Consider the following 16,728-nt stretch of genomic DNA (forward strand, 5'->3'; position numbering starts at 1 on the left):
TATTGCAACTGCAGTGTCTAGAAAGGACAATATTTTCTCCCTGTAATGCCTTGGATGTACAGTGAAGAAAATAAGTATTTGAACACCCTGCTATATTGGAAGTTTTCCCACTTAGAAATCATGGAGGGGTCTCAAATTTTCATCGCAGGTGCGTGTCCACTTTGAGAGAGATAATGTAAAAAGAAAAATCCAGAAATCACAATGTATGATTTTTTTTTTAATGATTTATTTGTAATACAGCTGCAAATAAGTATTTGAACACCTGTCTATCAGCTAGAATTCTGAACCTCAAAGACCTATTAGTCCACAAAACAAGTCCACCTCCACTCCATGTATTATCCTGAATCAGATGCAACTGTGTGAGGTTGTTAGCTGCATAAAGACACCTGTCCACCCCATACAATCATTAAGACTCAAACTGGTAACATGGCCAACACCAAAGAGCTGTCCAAAGACACCAGAGACAAAATTGTACAACTCCACACGGCTGGAAAGGGCTACGGTGAAATTGCCAAGCAGCTTGGTGAAAAAAGGTTCACTGTTGGAGCAATCATTAGAAATCGGAAGAAGCCAAACATGACGGTCAATCTCAATCAGAATGGAGCCCGATGCAAAATATCACCTCGTGGAATCTCAATGATTCTTAAAAAGGTGAGGAATCAGTACAGGGCTACACAACAGGACTTGGTCAATGACTTGAAAAGAGCTGGGACCACCGTTTCCAAGGTGACTTTTGGTGATACACTAAGACTTCATGGTTTGAAATCATGCATAGCACGGAAGGTTCCCCCGCTTAAACCAGCACATGTCAAGGCCCGTCTTAAGTTTTCCAATGACCATTTGGATGATACAGAGGAGTCATGGGAGAAAGTTTTGTGGTCAGATGACACCAAAATTGAACTTTTTGGTCATAATTCCACTCACTGTGTTTGGAGGAAGACGAATGATGAGTTCCATCCCAAGAACACCATTCCTACTGTGAAGCATGGGGGTTGTAGCATCATGCTTTGGCGGTGTTTTTCTGCACATGGGACAGGACGACTCCACTGTATTAAGGAAAGGATGACCGGGGCCATGTGATGTGAGATTTTGGGGAACAACCTCTTTCCCACAACCAATATTTCCTTTCACCAAGCTAACGATCATTTTATAATCACTTGGACCCCAGACACCCTGTTGACTGGAACAGCCACAGGTTCAAATCTGTATGGACGTATTTCTCTGTCTTTCCGATGAACCAATAATGCTATTTCTTCCTCAGATGAGGATAAATCTGAGAAATCAGCGCTGTGATTGTTTAGGAATTGATCTGTAACTTTAAGTACATGATGCATCACTTCCTCTTTTTTAAGTCATGTGATCCCCTAAAAATAGTCAAAATGGCACCGACCATACAAAAATGTCATTACTTAGATAAAAGACTGCATCAAAGTTATTTTTTGCAATTTTTTAACCAGAATTTTTCTGGATATTCTTATATTTATAATGCATTAACAAGATAATTGGCATTTTATCGAGGTAAGCATTGACCAGAGCATTCCTTTAAGATCTTTGTCGTGGTCTCCATTTCAAAACTGTAATATGGCTTTTTTATGTTCCTTTAGAAGTATTGGCTGCATTCTCATGAGTGACTTATCACTCAATGTCTGTGCAGGATTCGTTTCACTATCTATAATGACACTTTCTTACCAGCTTCATCCAGCATCTTCACAAGAGCTTCAGCATTTGTTGTGGGGTTGATTCGCACATTTCCTACCGAAATACGTTCATCTCCGGGACATAGAGCCCTACTTCTTCCTGAGTGGTGTGACATTCCCATGATGTTTATCTTTGTGTATAATTGTTTGAACAGATGAAGTGGCACCTTCAAACATCTAGAAATTGCACCTAAGGATGTGGCAGACTTGTGGAGCGCCACAATTCTTTGTCTGATTTCCTGGCCAATTTCTTTTGATTTTCCCTTGATTTCAAACAAGAAAACATAGTGTTTGAGGTGTGGCCTTACATATATCCCCAGGTGTGCCATCAGTTAACTCGCATGTTTTCAGTTAACCTGTCAGGGGCTTGCTTCCAAAGTCATGACTTCATCATTTGGGCTTCACCATGTTCTTTAAAGACATTGCTTTTTGTGGATGTAAAATGTTGACCACAAACAAAATATAAAATCCATTCATCCAATTTCTTAGCCGCTTATACTTATAAGGGTCGCGGACGTGCAGGTGCCTATCCCAGCTGTCAACGGGCAGGAGGCATAGTACACCCAGAACTGATTGCTAGCCAATCGCAGGGCACATAGAGAGAGACAACAGTCTCACTCACAGTCACACAATTTCTAAGAAATTCTCTCTCTCATTATTTTGGCATTTAAAAAAATAAAATAATTTTTGTTACCCTGACTGACCTGAAACAGGAGAGGTTAAGTCTATTTTGACTTCAAACAGTGAGACAAAAAGTGGATTTTTGCACAGTACAGTATTTAAACATATGGCTTCAACGGTATGTCACAGCAAAGGATCTGAATACTTATGGCTTTGTGATATTTCACTTTTTCTTGTTAAATAAATCTGCAAAATTCACTCCAACTCTCACTGGAGCGGTTCTGTCGAGTGTGAAGTGGCATGGATGATGGATGTGTGTTGAGCTGGCCAGCAAAGCCATATTGAGTTAGCCACAAATTTAGATTTTTTATTTTGGCTTTCTACAAACCTCTAGTCCTTACACATTAATTTTTGTTTGTTTTTCCCCTGTTGGAGTCAGTGGTTCACCTAGGGTGACTATACTGACTTCCCCCTGAACAGGGTGACAGTTACATTCTGTTTGAGGTAATTCTCAAGCTTCTACCACAAGTGAAACTGGATGAGAATTTCTCTTTTTTGAGTAAAAAAGGTCTGGTCTGAAGCCAAAGTAGAAAGTACAGGATGAGATGGTGTATAATGTTAAAATTACACCTTGGCACAGCCTGATCGAGGATTAAAGCACAGACAATACAGTGCAAAAAAAGCTAATTCTGCATTTTAAATATAGGAGGCAACACAACATTAACCTTAAAACTGTTTGGGAGCATCATTCAGCTTTCAACATGCATTGCTAAAGATATTCTGCAAGCAGTAATTGAGTTTTATATCAAGAAAAACAGGGATATCATTGTGGGTTAAACCAAAATGTAACAAAGTTGCAAAGCTTGGTTTAGTTAACAATGTATTGTTTTGTTTGTTGACATTTTCATTGTAAATTTGCAAAAACACAATTGTTCTTAGAAATTTTCTGATGGGAATGTAAATACTGTAATCTGAATCTTTGAATGAGCCATGTAACTTCAATGGATGACACTGATCTGACCACAGTGCATACGTCTATTGTTGCTCACAGTGGCCAAAGTGGGTGCTCAAAGGCTTAGTGTGTTTGCTCATACACGTGAAAAATTAGAGGGAACGTTGGTCTTGACATTAATTTACGTGATTATTTCATGAACGTTGGTAACAAAAGAAGCTTGATCCTAAACAATCAATATTCACGCGGAAACAGGAAATGCAAGTTAACCGTACTGAGCATGTTCAGAAGTGATGCCAAAGCACATGTTCAGAGTTTCTTCACATACTGTGAGCGCATTTACGTCGAAAGTCATTAATATCATGAGCCATATCAAAGGAAATTCAGTTACACTGAAAACATTTCCGGGACATAACACAGGTAATGTTTCAGTATCTATAATAAATATGAGATTGTGATGTACTTGATTTCAGTTCTAACATTAGACTAGTCTGTCCATATATCTACTGTAAATGCGAACGGTCATTTTCTCCCGTGGTACCGCGTTGTCTTGAAGTTGAAAACCTTTCCCCTCTACATGCTTTAGGAAGATATAGATCATCTACGGCTAGCTTTCATCCATGGATTGACAATAAATAAATTACGGTAGATTATAACAATACATCATGATGAAATAAAATTATTTGATTATATGAATACTTAATTTTCAAATTGAACGTCTATTGACCTCTTAAAAAATGTCTGTCTCTGTGCAATGTCAATAAATTATTATAATGGTATTAGTTAACAACTACATGCTCGGGTACAACAACTCAGTACGTTATTTTAAGGTCTTGAGATTCCATTCCTAATCACATCTGCAACTTTATCTGCGGGCATGACTGGTGGACCACACCCATAACTTTATATCTGCGGGCATGACTGATCACACCTGCACATTTTTCAAATGTGAGTGGCGCTGTGTGAGTGTGCATGTGTGTGGAAGATTGCTGAGTACATGTGTGGTCATCATTTCTTTAACAGACAACAGATGGTTCTAACAGTTCTGATGATTAGATGTTCTTGTGCTATCTCCTGCTAAGCGGCCGCCACGTTATCTAGATCAGAGGAAAGCATTTCTTTATTGGAAGCAGATGTATGATAATTATATTCACAATTATTCCTAAAACCTCCAAATCTGAAACCATGGTCCTCAGTCGGAAATGGGTGGTGTACCCTCTCTGTGTCGAGGATGGAATTTTAGCAACTCGTAATTCCAGTATTCCAGATAATATTGGGGTATGTTTTTTCCCAAATGCGTCAGACTTGTCCAAGAGAGTTCTGTCTCTATCCTGTGTTATGTTCATGCCTGCCATAGAAAATATAATGGGCAATTTGGATAGGAGGACATTTTATCCACTGTATTGTACACTGTAATTGGTATATGGTAATTGGTAATAGTCAATTTTTTTTAAGCAACTTTTCCCAAAGTTGTCAAAACCAAAGAGAGCCTCTGTTGACATTTGAACTCATGAGATTACAAAAATGTAACAAATGATATTATGGTAAGTGGAGAACAAAAGTATAAATTGTTGAAGGAAATCTCTGGCTCTGCCATTGATGGTCAGTTGACACATCAGCTTGAACCTCTATTTGCAACGGCAAGATGCAGTGTCAGATTTCCAGTAACAGTCAGTGACTTTAGTGTGCACTTCAGTCAATCAAGCAAGACAAATTAGCAAGATGATCATGTGCTTTCATTATAAAAGGCAACTGAAATCATTTGTAATGTGCCGTGATAAACTGCAGACTACCGAGATGCCATATTTCATCACAGTGGTTGGGGCCTTTGTGGAATCTTGTTTTTAATTACAAAATCAACTATGTTCAACATGTTTTCTGTCTATCTCAAGGCAGTACTGTCTAGCACAGGGGTGCTCAATGTGTCACGACAATGCATGACTGTGTGACCCCCCCCCCAAAAAAAAAGACATCAGCCTATCATCCATCCTGTCACTTGATTCCGGTGTGCCGTATACATCTATCACGTCATTTATACTGACAGTCACTGCACATGTGCAGATAAACGGCCGCCAATGCAACAATACACTCTTGCGCACCCTCCCTGGTACGTAAATCACAGGAGGTTGGCCACTTGAAAAATATATCTTGTAGCAGAAATGTTTGGGCACCCCTGCTCTCGCACTTTGATCTGCCATTGACTTTCATAATCAGTCATAATGAAGTTGCCCTCATGGAGACATGTGCCTCTTTCATGTTGACACCACATTGGGCGTCCGTCAGCATGGCGTGTTTAAATAAATCTGTTCATAAACATATTTAATTACTGTCGTTGTTTGGACTTATAATAAGCAGCTGTTATTTATTCTTACAATGGGACATTAAGTCATACGCTTTCATTGTATACAGTGGAATGTTTTACTTTTTCTAATTCAAAAATATGCAAACTTTACCCACAACAATAGATTCAGGACTGTTCATAGCACTAATACCCGTATGTCCTGTCCATTTGCAGGTCTCTTCACTGTACAGATCCCCAAAGAAATCACTGGCGAGCACTTTGAAGGCCTCCAGATGCTGACAAATCTCCTTGCTCCCAGAGGGTCACGTTCAGCAAAGCCTCTGCTACAGGATATCAGTCCAGGTAATGCCAATGCATCATCAGCAGTCGTGGGTTCATTTAATTGCAATGAATAGTTTTAGATTGAATTGTTTGCTTTTTTGGGAAAACAAAGATTGCAGTGAAAATGTGGGCAATGATGAAGCAGAGGATGAGGCCGATTTTGACTGGCAAGTTGAGCAGAAAGTTTACGTCGAGAGGTCTGAAGAGGAGCTAAATGACCTGCAGAAATACGGCTTTGGCAATCAGAGATCTGGAGTGTTTGGCAGATTACAGGTAAAAAGAATGATTAATACTCTTTATTTCCTTGCACAGATTGTTCAACGCGAATTAAACCTGTGTGTGTGTGTTTCTTTCGGCTTGTCCTTTTCGGGGTCGCCACAGCGTATCATCTCAGATGAAGGCATATATATGTTTGGCACAATTTTTACGCCGAATGCCCTTTCTGATGCAACCCTTCTCAGGGAGTGGAGGCCCCAGTGGGATACGAACCCACAACCCCTGGTTTACCAAACCAGTGCTCTAACCACTGAGTTATTATCTGAAATTAGTAATGTCATTTAAAGATTTTGTACCCATTATGTTCTCACAGGAAGAACTCAGTGATGTGATAGATCTCAAAAACCCTGACAGAACAAACATAGCTGAAAGGAGGCAAGCACGGATCCATGCGGAAGCTTCGGCCTTTTCCCCTGATCATTACCTGTGAGTTTAGCAAGTACAAAGGTCCAAACTTTTTTCTTGTCAGTTACGACTGAAATATTTGTTATTGTTGCAGAGCTGATTTGTTTGAAGACACTGAAATAAAGAGACTACTGAAATTCAGATCTTGGTGGACAAAGCTTTGTCCTTCACAAGAGCAGGAAGAAGAGCATGGTATGTTTGTCATGATTTATGCTGGAATACTATAATTAAAAAAACGTGATTCATACATTCCATGATATATAACTTACTGTATGTTGCAAGTAAGGCATCAGTTAGGTATACCATTTGCAATTAAGTCATCAGAAACTTTGTGTTTAGTTGTGTGGTTTGTGAGAAGCTTCTAGTTTATATATATATATATATATATATATATATATATATATTATATATATAAGAATTACACTTGAAAGTACTGATGATCTCCACAACAACTGTCAGTTATCTCCCAGTGCCTGTGTGGGTTTTATCTGGGTACTACGGTTTCTTCCCATATTGTAAAAACATGCATGGTAGGTTCATAGAAGACTCTAAATTCCCCATAGGTGTGAATGTGAGAGCAAATGGTTGTTTATATGTACTCTTTGATTGGGTGGTGACCCATACTTAGTGTACTCAGTCTCTCGCCTGAAGATAGCTGGGATAAGCTCCAGCACCCCTGTGACTCTCTTGAGGAGAAGTTTTACCAGACATGGTTGGATAAGGGACCTGGCTTAGGTTTCTTTTCCTTAGTCTTTATACACTGTACATCACAGATCCTCATGAAGTTCAACTCTAAATGTGAGTGGGGCTTTCGCATGAAACAAAAACCATACTGACTTGACACCCACATCATAGCCGTCTTTTACTTCTTGCTCATCTTCAGGGTACATCACTTGCCCCTGGATTGGAAAATAGCTTCATGTTCAATGCATGTTTTCTCTTTACTATTTCGTGTATGCTGGTGTCATAAACCAGGAATGTTAAACAAAAGGTGGGGTTCAAACCAGTCTCCGGGCATTTTTCTGCCCATCAGGTAGGTTTTAGTTCATTTATGTACAGTAGATAGATTCCTGTTGTGAAATTCAAGGTCTCATTTTGACACAGCCTCTGTAGAACCGGAAGTGCTCTGAGTCGCATGATGTAACATGCATGATGCTGAGGAGAGAAAAAAGATGTGTGGTGAGGCACGCCTCCAATCCATATGCAGTAAGAGAGTGAAGGTTTGTGTGAAGTAATTCCTTTTTATGTATCATAACGTGATTTGTTTATTTCATATGAATGTGCAGGTTAAAAATGAGTTTGTGAAGTTAATTGGGACATCTTTTCCTTTGAGCTTATCCCGTTCAGGGTCGCCACAGCATGTCATCTTTTGCCATGTAAACCCATCTCTTGCATTTTCCTCTCTAACACCAACTGTGCTTATGTCTATGTCACAAGATCCATCAACCTTCTCTTTTGTCTTCCTCTCACTCTTTTGACTGGAAGCTCCATCCTCAGCACCCTTCTGCCAATATACTCACTCTCGCCTCTGGATATGTCGAAACCATTCAAGTCTGCTCTCTCAAACCTTTTCTCCAAAACATCCAATTTTGGCTGACACTCTAATGAGGTAATTTCTAATCCTATCCAACATGCTCACTCCTAGAGAGAACCTCAACATCTTCATTATGACACCTACAGCTCTGCTTCCTGTTGACTCTTTAGTGCTGCAATCTCTAATCTCTACATCATGGCTCACCTTACTCGTTTTATAAACATTGCCCTTCATCCTAGCTGAGACTCTTCTGTCACATAACACACCAGACAACTTCCATCAGTTGTTCCAAATTTTGTGGACCCGTTTCTTCACTTCCTTACCACACTCACCATTGCTCTGGATTGTATAAATCAAGTTGTTGAAGTCGTTCACCCTCACTATCTCTTCTGTTAGCAGCCTCACTCTTCTCCCTCCACCCCTCTCTATCATGCCCTTATATTCTGTTTTATTTTGGCTAATCTTCATTCCTCTCCTTCCCAGTGCCTGCCTCCATCTTTCTCATTGTTCTTCTACCTGCCTCCTGCTTTAACTGCAGACCACAATGTCATCTACGAACATCATGGTCCAAGGGGATTCCACTCTAACCTCATCGGTCACCCTATCCTGTACCATAGCAAACAGGAAGGGTCTCAGAGCTCTGATCCCTGATGCAGTCCCACCTCCACCTTAAATTCTTCTCTCACACCTACGACACACATCATCACTGTTCTGCTGCCCCCATACATGTCCTGTACTATTCTGACATTTCGCTGCCACACCAGATGATGCATGCAGTACCACAGTTCCTATCTTGGTACTCTGTCATAGGCTTCCTCTCGAACCACAAAAACACAGTGTAGCTCCTTCTGACCTTCTCTGTACTTTTCCACTAGCATCCTTAAAGCTCAACTGACATCCATATATACATTTTTTAAAAAGATTTTTTTTTAATGAAAACTACATATTATTCACTTTAATGTCCATCTGAAAAAAAAAATAGTGTAGAGCGTGTCATTCTTGCACAAAGTTGCAGAAGTCTCAGTCAACATCCCAGTGGCAGCCATATTGCCTGCAACCTTATTTGCAGATGTCACAATGGGACAGTCGCCAGAAGACGTGCCACCTGCTATAGCAGATGAACAAGAGAGATTTTCGGATTTTTCCGACACCCCTTCTGAGACTGAAACTGTTTTTTGAAGAAGAGAACTTCTCAGAAGCAAGTGAAGTGACCGGGGCCATATTACCATATTGTTTTGAGCCATATTAGACGATATGCGGCTCAATTCTAACTGACAACAGACTCCCCGACAGACAGACGAGAAGGACAAGGAACCCGATCAAAAATTCAAAATGACTTGTGTATGTAGCGTACGTCAGGGGTGCCTAGACACTGGTGGCCGGTGGAGCGTAGAGCTCCTTTCTCTTCCTTGCCAGCGGTGTGACAACACGGGCCAGCCAGCTTCCCGGCTCGACCCACCTCTGCATAGAGTGAAACGGCAGCTAACTGCGGCGACCAGCGATATAACGCAGCTCTTTTTTTACGTTCTGAGAGAAGGATTATGTCGTCTGATGTGGTCAGATCTTTTTATACATCCTGCTGCGAACGAACAATTAAACGGACACTACCGATGTGGCGCAGATCTTTTGCTACATTCTGAGAGAAGGATTATGCCGTTGGACGAGGACGGAGTTTTTATGATTGCTGCTTTCGGCGGAGTCGTTAGTTTGGTGACTAAATTGTCTTAAACGCGATACAAGTGCTTTGTTATATGTTGCCGGTTTGACAAAGATTTATTCTAAATTTACACATAACATGCTATAAACTGTGAGACAAATTAGTCCCACCAACTATTTTTTTTAATAGCTCTATACACACTTTCGTCCTTTGCACCTGTGCAGTCCATTTTTCACGACAAACCGGGTCTTTTGGAAAAATGTGAATAGTGAATTCATTCTCCCGAGTGTTCGAGCAAAATCTAGCAATATGATGAGCCGGCATTTTGCCAAACATGATAAAAAAAACAAGTACCGTATTTTCTGGACGATACGTCGCTCCGGAGTATAAGTCGCACCACCCATAAAATCCATAAAAAAGAAGTACAAGTCGCATTTTGCGGGAAATTTATTTGATGACATCCAACACCAAGAATAGACATGTCATTTAAAATTTAATTGACAAACAATTTAAAATAAAAATATAATAGAGGCAACTACAGGCTGAACGGTATGTTTACGTTACATGACACAAGTCAGAACATGCCTGATATGTTAACATAACATATTGAGAGTTATTCCGATAACTATAGCATAAATAACATACTAAGTTGACCAAAACCATCCGTGTCACACCAAATACCCGGTAGCTAAAATCCAATGAAATCTTCATTCTCTGTGTCACTTCTAAAGAAGCCCGCCAACTCCGGAGGTAGACGACGCGGCGCTTCCTTTTCTATGTCACTTACGTCAGACGCATCGTCATTTGCAGTTACAACTAGCCTATTCTAGCCTTTCTGAATCCCGACAGTATGGTTTTGGTTGTCACGGAAGCCCATGTCGAGCCATCCAATGACTTCCCGATAGTTGCATGGCGGATTCACCCGGAAACTGTGCTCTCCATCCGTAATCCACTAATCCCACAGCAGGGGTCAGGAACCTATAGCTCGCGAGCCTTACCTGGCTCTTTTGGTGTATGCCTAATGGCTCGCCCTCATAACGACATACTGTACATGTGATTTCTGTCGTGTGGGCAACTCAAATGACGCAGAGAAGGTTTGTTCTAGTGGAGTTGCCGTACTTTGGGGCAGCAGGCAACCCAAATGATGTAGAGACAGTTTGTCCTAGTGGGGTTGCCGTAGTCCACAGGCTTCGGGTTGAACGCCGATCGTGTCGGAACAACTATGTGATTATGGAAATGCTTTTGACAAAGGTCGCTCAAAGACAAAAATATGAGTACCGAAGTTTTCAACAAGAATGGACAGCTTTTGTGGAGAGGGAGGGTTCTGCTGTGTGCCTTCAATCACAGATGGGGAGTATGCCAAAGCATTCGTCCTCGATGTTACCAATAAACATTTTGCCAACTTTGCAAAAAAAACAAGATAATCAAATGAATAAAAGACGCCTTTGTCAGCAAGAACCGTTCACCATTGCACCATCATGATGGCAAATCAAATTGAATTACGGTTACGATAAACGGATGGAAGTCTCAATGCCTGCATGAAGGTTAACCCAATGACATATGAAGCACCACGAGTTGCATTCATGGTAAGAAGTATTTTTGTCATCATTGCTTAGCAACATCATAACAATGTTATTTAAAATATTCTGCAGAATATGCTTTTCTCTTCAATTACATTTTTGTTCAGTCCTTCTCAGTTGTTACAGCTAATGTTGAAATGCTGAATTTTCAGAAGTAGCAGGTATAGATACATGGGCCTAGAGCGCCCTCTTACGGTTGTCAGTGTGAAAATAGCCGGTAAACGCCTTTGATAATGGATGGATGTAATAATGTGTTAATAATTTCACATATACAAGTGCTCTCCGTAATTATTGGCACCCCTGGTTAAGATGTGTAGACGGCGCCTGATGGTTAATTTGGAGACTTTGTGACCCCAGGATGCTACCATTTGTTGTAATTCTGTAACAGTGAGCTTTGGAGATCTTTTGATTTCTCTTACCATCCTCTTCAGTGTGCGTGGTGGCAAAATAAACATCGGTTCTCGTTCAGGCTTGTTTATCACTGTTCCAGTTGTTTTGAACTTTTTAATAATTCCTCTTACAGTGGATATGGGCAGCTGCAGTTGAGTGGAGATCTTCTTGTAGCCTCTGCCTGACCTGTGAACGCACATCTGCCTCACTTGTATGCTGTGTTTCTTTGTGTTTCGCATGTTTAAGAGTTGATAAGAGAAATGGCCTCTGTGTCATGTCATATTTATACCATTGTGAAACAGGTAGTGATGAATTACTAATTAAATGTTCCTCCATATTCTGGTAAACGTTGTAAACTACTGTAGCAATGACAGAAATGCTTCAATTATATTTATTTTCTGAGAATTGTTAAAGGTGCCAATAATTGTGGAACAGGTGATTTAATGAAAAATAATTATTTTTAGTCAGGGATTTTTTTCATTTTCTTACAATTCATTTGAGTTGAGGGTTACATTTTCCTAAATTTTTCAGTGTGACAGTATTCTTCAGCAATAAACACTGAATTTATCTTAAGGCTTTTAACACATCTTAACCAGGGGTGCCAATAATTATGGAGGGCACTGTAAGTCACTCTGGAGAATAAATTGCACCCTCAGCCAAACTATGAAAAAAAACTGCGATTTATAATCCAAAAAATACGGTAATTCTTCACCAGTACAAACGTATAAACACTCCCGCTACTGCAAAAAAAGTCACTTCCTGGTTCTTCTCCAACACAAATGCTTCAAGAGGATTTTCATGGCAGGACATGCAAAAATCCATACACGACAACGTCATGACGTGGTGAAAAAAACGGATGGGTCCATTCTGGCTGTCTTTTTTTTTTTTTTTTTAATTAAAAACATACTAAAAATCTGGCTTTTACATGTCAGTAGACCTTTAAGGCAAATCATGCATCTGTGGTACTCTTTGTGTGCCTGAAACCATACTGTTGCCCACAGATACTTATGTCCTGAGTTTACCCTCCATTACTCTTTCCCATAACTCTATTCTGTGACTCATCAACTTTTGTCCTATATAAATCCCACAGCTCAGCAAAACCCCTTTGTTCTTAAAAATGGGACGCAGCACACTTTTACTCCATTCTTCAGGCATCTTCTCGCCCGCGAGTATTCTGTTTAATTAGTTGGTCAAAAATTCCACAGCCACGTCTCAAAACTGCTTCCATACCCCACAGGTTTGTCATCAGGACCAACTGCCTTTGCATTTTTCATTCTCTAGCCTTTGTAACTTCCCCCTTACTAATCATTGCCACTGCCTGGTCCTTCTCATTTTCCGGTTCTACTCTTCCTTCTCTCCCATTTTCTTCATTCATCAACTACTCAAATTATTCTTTCCATCTATTGAGCTGACTACTGGCACCAGTCAACACATTCCCATCTCTATCCTTAATCACCCTTACCTGCTGCATCATTCCCATCTCTATCCCTCTGTCAGGCCAACTTGTGGAGATCCTTTTCTCCTTCTTTCGTGTCCAACCTAGTGTACATGTCATCATATGCCTCTTGTTTTGCCTTCACCAACTCTATCTTTGCTCTACATCGCATCTTAATGTATTCCTTTCACCTCTCCTACATCCTCTCAGTGTCCCACTTCTTCTTTGCTAACCTCTTTACTTGTATGACTTCCTATATTTTCCTTCTCCCCTTTCCTACCAGAAGACACACCAAGTACTCTCCTGAATGTCTCTGATCACCTTCCCTGTAGTAGTCCATCTACTGGAAGCTCCTCCTGTCCATCGAATGGCTGTTTCACCCCATTCTGAAAGGCTACACAACATTCTTCCTTTCTCAACTGCCACCAGATGGTTCTCTGCTCTACCTTTATCTTCTTAATCAGTCAGTAACCTCCTTCAGGTTACATCGTCTGCACAAAATATAATTGACCTGCGTACTTCTACCTCCGCGCTTGTAGGTCACTCTATGTTCCTGCCTCTTCTGGAAAAAGGTGTTCACTAGAGCCATTTCCATCCTTTTTACAAAATCCTCCACCATCTGTCTCTCAAAGTGCCGTTCCTGGATGACCTACTTACCCATCACTTCCTCATCTCCCCTGTTTCCTTCTCCAACATGTCCATTACATTACAATCACAACTTTTTCTGCAACTGGGATGCTCAGAACTACTTCATCTAATTCCTTCCAGAATTTGTCTTTCACCTGTAGGTCACATCCTACCTAGCCGATAATCACATTATATATAACATCCCCAATTTCAAGTTTCAGCCTCATCACTTGATCTGATACTCTTTTCACCTCCAAGGGATTCTTATCCAGCTCTTCCTTTAAAATAACCCCTACTCCATTTCTCTTCCCATCTACTTCATGGTAAAATAATTTAAACCCTACCCCTAAACTTCTAGCCGTACCACCTTTCCAACTGCTCTCTTGAATGCACAAGATATCAATGTTTCTCCTAATTATCATGTCAACCAACTCTCAAGCTTTTCCTGTCATAGACCCTACATTCAGTTATAGGCTCTGTGCATTCCTCTTCTTCTTCTGCCAATGATTCCGGTTTCGTCCTCTCTGTCTTCGACCCATAGGAACTGAATTTCCACTGACGCTCTGCAGTTTAACGGTGTCGGGGTCGACGTTGTTAACCCAGGCCACGACCGATCCGGTATGGGATTCCTTAGAAGAACGCTCATATTTGTTTGGCAAAGTTTTAAGTCGGATGCCCTTTCTTACGCAACCCTCTGCATTTATCCGGGCTTGGGACTGGCCTTCAAATTGTAGTGGCTTGTGCCTCCACAGGGATATTAATTGGGACATGAGTTTGTTAAAGTCCTGATAAAAATGGATGGCTTACGTAAGACAAACCATGCAAGTGTTTTGCTGTGATGACGATCCCCTGAAAGAGAACATGCGAAAGTCACTTTTTTAGTGAGGTAAAGGCTATGATTGGCCAAAAAAAGTAATGGTTCCAATTTCCTATATTCCAGAACATGGGTAGGTAGGTCGGTCTTTTTTTCATCTTACAGAATATTTTTACATTTACCAATTGTAATTTGACATCCGACAAGCATGTGACAGAAAAACTGTCTTGTATTTTATACTTTAATGTTGAATACAAGTCAAATGCTGAAACTCTTCAGTGATGACATTTAAAAGTCAACTTTATACAATGTCACAGTTCAAACCAGAATTGTGAATCTTGTGAATTCCACTGGTCATGGGTTCTTTGAAGATAAAACTTTTCTTGTCAGTTCTTGTTAATTCACACTTTCTTGTGCTTGGTGAGATCCAAATTTATGATGGCGTCTCGCATTGTGAAACACCAGAATATTAGCAGAGATGATGATAAACTTGATTTTCTCACAAACGAAGTGGAAGGTAGGACCCAGATGGGGGAAGCTGAGACATAAGCGTGGATTTTAGGGAGGTTTATTGCCAAGCAGAGGCCATAAATGGGAAGGCAGTCCAACAAGGCGACGATACAAATATCACAAGGCAAAAGGGTTAATCCAAAAAACATGAAACAATGTCAAAATTCGGACATGGCAAAACATTAAACATAACTTGACTTGATATGGCTGAGTAATGCTATGACATTGGACAAGGTCGTTACCCTAGCTGATGCTCATGAACACAAATGCATATACACACAAAGATGTGGCAACAATTGGAATGAAAAACAAGGCTTAAATATAGACAACGTAATCAGGGTGCAACAAGGTGCAGGTGGTACCAAGTAGCAGTAGCGGACACAAAGAAGTAACACGGCCCCCGCCCGTCACGGCTGCTGTCAAATTCCTGATTTAACGCTGTGCTTCCGCAGCAGCGCGCAGAGCACACGCACTTTTGCACTTGTGATTCGTGGCGCGCAGAGCACGCTAGCTCGCTGTGCACATGGCCCCAGTTGATGATTGCACTTTCTTTTTGAAAAGCTCCTTCTTTAGTTTGTTTGGTGTAATGAGCCATTTCAGCCTTTCAAGAGCCCTAGATGGATATGTACATTTAAAATTATTTCTCAATAAGTTGTTTCATAAAAGGCCCATACAGTTTATAGATCTACTGTGATCTGATCTGATGAAAACAGTGATTTAAAATATTGTTGAAATTGCACACATTTTTGTCATTTGAGATTTTAAGCAAGATTTGCAACAATATGGTAATTCATGTGAATATTTTCCTCAATGTAGTTGTAATTATGTTCACCCAAAAAAATGGTACAAAAAATTAAATACAATGTATATCTTTTAAGCACTGCCCTTAGGCACTTTCAACACGTTGTTGGTTGGATTACAGCATGAAATTGACACGCAGGTGGCAGCTAAGTACTTGCAGCTCTAACAAATCTGTAGCGGAAGCCATAGGGCAACACCCCCGGGACAGAGTATTAATGCTTAATTTATTTCCAGCATATAAGAAGAAGAATGAGCCTCCTGGTTCTCTTATGATAGTTTTCTTCCAAAGGTTAAATGCACTTATCAAAATGGTTTTGTGAAATAAATCTTCTTCTTTTCCTTTCGGCTTGTCCCGTTAGGGGTCGCTATAGCGTATCGTCTTTTTCCATCTAAGCCTATCTTGTGCATCTTCTCTAACACCAACTGCCCTCATGTTTTCCCTCACAACATCCATCAACCTTCTCGTTGTTCTTCCTCTTGCTCTTTTTCCTGGCAGCACCATCCTCAGCAACCTTCTACCAATATATTCACTCTCTTTTCTCTGTCCAAACCATCGAAGTCTGCTCTCTTGGACCTTGTTTCCAAAACATCAAACTTTGGCTGTCCCTCAAATGAGCTCATTTCTAATCCTATCCAACCCACTCACTCCTAGCGAAAACCTCAACATGTTCATTTTTGCCACCTCCAGTTCTGCTTCCTGTTGTCTCTTAAGTGCCACCTTCTCTAATCCGTACATCATGGCCGGCCTCACCACTGTTTTATAAACTTTGCCCTTCATCCTAGCAGAGACTCTTCTGTCACATAAC

At 40.5% G+C, this 16,728-nt stretch overlaps 1 protein-coding gene across 6 annotated transcripts in view; it reads left to right on the top strand.

The window, feature by feature from the left end:
• The window catches only part of shq1 (SHQ1, H/ACA ribonucleoprotein assembly factor), a 67,047-nt gene that overhangs the window by 4,119 nt on the left and 46,200 nt on the right, over positions 1-16,728 (top strand). For all 6 annotated transcript variants that reach the window (XM_061831838.1, XM_061831836.1, XM_061831832.1 and 3 more), the window contains 4 exons: positions 5,786-5,914; positions 6,006-6,166; positions 6,483-6,595; positions 6,669-6,766. In XM_061831838.1, coding sequence (XP_061687822.1) covers positions 5,786-5,914; positions 6,006-6,166; positions 6,483-6,595; positions 6,669-6,766 — 501 coding nt within the window. The remainder of the gene's footprint in view (positions 1-5,785; positions 5,915-6,005; positions 6,167-6,482; positions 6,596-6,668; positions 6,767-16,728) is intronic.

This window comes from Syngnathoides biaculeatus, chromosome 10 (genome assembly GCF_019802595.1).
Source record: "Syngnathoides biaculeatus isolate LvHL_M chromosome 10, ASM1980259v1, whole genome shotgun sequence".
NCBI classification, from domain to species: domain Eukaryota; kingdom Metazoa; phylum Chordata; class Actinopteri; order Syngnathiformes; family Syngnathidae; genus Syngnathoides; species Syngnathoides biaculeatus.